At 48.1% G+C, this 3,760-nt stretch overlaps 2 protein-coding genes across 2 annotated transcripts; both read right to left on the bottom strand.

Moving 5' to 3' along the window:
• Nucleotides 1-250: 250 nt before the first annotated feature.
• T265_04197 (hypothetical protein) lies at nt 251-628 on the bottom strand (the record flags this gene model as incomplete). Its single annotated transcript, XM_009168879.1, has 1 exon — nt 251-628. One exon carries the CDS (start codon nt 626-628, stop codon nt 251-253), a length of 378 nt encoding a protein of 125 aa, XP_009167143.1.
• A 305-nt stretch (nt 629-933) lies between these two features.
• On the bottom strand, nt 934-1,164 carry T265_04196 (hypothetical protein; the record flags this gene model as incomplete). The annotated part of the gene is made up of 1 exon (XM_009168878.1): nt 934-1,164. The coding sequence occupies one exon, from the start codon at nt 1,162-1,164 to the stop codon at nt 934-936; it is 231 nt and encodes a 76-aa protein (XP_009167142.1).
• Between the last annotated feature and the right edge of the window lie 2,596 nt (nt 1,165-3,760).

The raw sequence follows: 3,760 nt of genomic DNA, 5'->3' as shown, positions 1-3,760 counted from the left end.
CAACCCCAAGTGACAGCCAATCCCCATATTTATTCCCCTTGACCAGATGAACTGAAACCTTCTTGTTTTACTGAACTATTTTTATAACTCTTACGGACTTTGGTCGGACATTGTGATTTTGCGGTTGCTCGCCGTCGATATCTGTTTGGTTGTGACGATATTAGAGAGGAAATGACTTGTGGTCGGTCAAAGTTGCGGGTGGAACGGCGTTTGTCACGTTCTTTACCTTCGAACACCCGTAGGTCGAAGCTTAGGCCTTCACCTTGGCAGTCTTCTTCGGCAGAAGCACCGACTGGATGTTCGGCAACACACCACCTCGGGCAATCGTCACACCACCCAAGAGCCTGTTAAGCTCCTCGTCGTTGCGGATGGTCAGTTGCAAGTGACGGGGGATGATGCGGGTCTTCTTGTTGTCACGGGCAGCATTGCCAGCCAACTTCAGGACCTCAGCAGCAAGGTATTCCAGAACTGCGGCTGGGTACACTGGGGCACCAGCACCAACGCGCTCAGCGTAGTTGCCTTTGCGCAGGAGACGATGTACACGACCGACGGCGAATTGCAGACCCACGCGTGACGACCTGGTCTTCGCCTTGACCCGAGTTTTACCGCCTTTGCCGCGACCACTCATGGTTACTGGAGACGCTGAAGGAGAGACAATGTGGACTTGGAGTGCTTGGCTGATTCCTTGCTCCCTGCGCGCGCGCGAGTCTGTGTGTCTTGACTGGGTTCGGTTTGCCTTTATGTAGGTCCCAGTGCGTGTATGTGAGCGCGTCGGTACATGAGTGGTTGCTACGCTGACTAGGCGGTGCAGACAATCGATGTCCGATGGGTCAGTTTAATGCGACGTGTTTGTGCTTAGGAGAAAAAAGACAAGCCTCGCGATCCAGTGAGCGACTGTGAGTTGAATAGTTAAGTATGTGGGTGACTGGGTCGCTACAAGGCCACAATGACCGAAAGGAAAATCGACTTTTCGTAAAACCGCCGCCAAGTTTGAATCAATTTTTCACTCAACGGCGCTGGCTGTCCCTGCCAGTGGTCATCATGAGCAACAACCACAGCCTCGATTGCGGTGTCAGGCGCAGAACTTAGCTCTTTGACTCGCACTTTTTCAACAACCTCAACTTTCGGTACAGAGGGTCCAATTTTCGTGCAATCTTTTTGCATGCGTGCTTTTTAAATTATTGATGAAACTGTTCATTGCCCTGGTTACATTTTCGGCTGGTCACGCTTGCGGATTCATGGCTTAACACAATGGAGTGAGGCTTTTGCCCAAACACCCTCTGTAATGTATGTACTTGCCACTCAGAGGCCTCTGTTCACCGAAAAATTACAAGCACAAACTGATGTATTATCGCTTTCTAAGTTCTTAGCATAAAGCAGTAGTCTTGTAATCCTAAGGACTAAACTAAATGTTTCTCTTACTGTGTTGGGAACTGGGTGCTGGATGCGGTGTGGACAACGAAAGGAAGAAAGATATTCCACGCACCATCTATCTAATAAATATGTGCTCTGAACTTGAAAACCTTCCTACTACAGCACAGCCCTGTGTTAGTTAGATCAACGCTGAAGAACCTGTTGGCTAGAAGTTGTTCAAGCAAGGCATAAGTAAGTAGTAAGTCCCCTCGGGGACAACGGTACTCCAGGCGAAAGAAGTCGAATACCGTGGGACGTGTTTCATAATCAACTATTTAGGACTGCAAGCCATTTTGGGGCAGTTAGTTGAACACTCTTAACGGGGACATGTCTTTCTTGCGTCTTGTGTGGACGACTTTGATGGAGTGTCCTAGAAGCCGTCCGACGTGATACGGGATAAGTTGCCATGAATCATCCGCAGAACGGCAAATTCATTCTGAGCCGATTTTTTGTGGCTTAGTAAAAAGGACATGTCTGAAGAGAGCTAAATACCCAAATCCTTTTTTGCATCTATCCTCTTGATATATTCCGGTCCATTCTTGCCACGCACAACAAAGCCGTTTGCTGAGTCTCTTCCGAATGACGCATGGATGTACTTTCACTCACTCAGAAGAAGGTGTAAGCCGAACGGGCACTACTTTGCAGAGCTCACATCAACTTGGAGAGCGCTAACATTTAAACTTGAGGACTTCAAGTAGTCCACATTTGAACAAAAATCTGGAAGGCCGCTGAAGTAGATCAGATACTGAAGTGTTCCCAAAACAGCCTTGAGTAACTGTGGTGGAGACCGACGTCAAAAAACGCTAGGTAGAGCCTACTTCCACTCGTGTTGTTCTCTCTGGCAGAAACGCCATAATACAGTGTCGATTTTTCCCTTGAACTTTATAAGACTCGAGTTTTTATATCAGTGGGACGTACGGGACTTTGTCGAATGTTTTGATAAGTCAAAAAACATGGTGTCTAAAGTGAATCCATCGTCCTTAGCTTGGATCAAGCGGCCACAAATACGAGCATTCTGATTACGCAGGAATGGCTTTGGAGAGATCCGTAATGCAGTGGGGACATCAAGTTGTCAATAGTGGGCGATTTAGGATAATTCGCATCCGAATGCGTTCCATCACTTTGCACTGTACGCTAGTGAGACTAATAGCCTGTTACCGCTTGCCAGTAGTTGGTCACCAGTTTTGTAGGTTAGCGTAACACTCGCTTCCATCTCCACCGGCAATCGATGTGCGAAGTTTCGGCTAGAGGATAGTTGCTCAAGGTTTCGTATGGGGAACTGGTTACCCTCCGGTTGACTCGAGTAGCAACGGTACACCACGCCATGAAGAGGTGAATTGGTCTCACGCACCAGGAATTGAAACCGCAATGTACCACCAAAAAGCACAGGAGTAGTGTCGGAGGGAACCATCGGGATGGGCATGGCCGCACTTAAGTATAAATCAGTCTCACATGACCTCCCACTTTTCCAGTCAGCTCGAAAAAGGAGTAGCATTCTACTGATATTTTTTCGTCACAGACATCCCACGTGGACCAAGATTTTGTAAGTGCGATTATGGATGACAGTTCAAAGCAGGCTGACTGCTAAACATCGCACAGTTTGTTGGGGGAACTGAGGCAGTTTGTGAATAAGCACTTCAGCACTATCCCTGCTGCGTCCAAAGGTGGATAGCTATGGGGTGTGCTACCAGAGGTGTTACCAAATTCAGCAGCTGCACGCCAGGTTTGAGTCAGGACTCCGTAGAGGTGTACCTGTACGCCTTCCTCCTTGGTTTTTCCGGGAAATGCCCTTTGTGGGAAGGGTTTTTATTTCTTAACCCCCTGAGGGTTCGGTTTGCGCGATGCTTTTGCACATGGACGGCACAGTCCCCCTGTGGTTAAAACGTTGATAACTGCCACTTGTAGCTCATACAGTACCAAATTTGGACGTTCGGATTTGTTTTTGTATAAGGATTTTCTTTGAGCAAGTGTCCGTTTAGTTTTCTGTTTTTTGCGCAGTGTGGCCGGTAAGTAACCTCTGTGAAGCCCTGTCAGGCCATTTGTGCGTGATGTCACCAAGTAGTATCTCTATTCTTGGCATCCCAAGAAGCGCACTTACCCAGAGCGCTGCATCTTGATGGGGTGTAGTCCATTTGTCTTATTTGACCTCAGTGGCTTTTCGCCTGTTTGTGTGGGCTCACAGATTGTCCGCGATCAGCGTGTTCAATTGGTGTGTGTGAATGTTTAGTACACTGCTGTGAGGTTTGTGGTTTTGTTCGTCTGGGTTATAACCCGCGACTGTGTGCACGATCGGGGGACTGCATTTCACGGAGTGGAGCTGGAGGCTGGCAGCAACGCATTTCTGTGA

Source organism: Opisthorchis viverrini, assembly GCF_000715545.1.
Source record: "Opisthorchis viverrini unplaced genomic scaffold opera_v5_66, whole genome shotgun sequence".
NCBI lineage: Eukaryota > Metazoa > Platyhelminthes > Trematoda > Opisthorchiida > Opisthorchiidae > Opisthorchis > Opisthorchis viverrini.
This window is presented reverse-complemented; position numbering and strand designations above follow the sequence as displayed.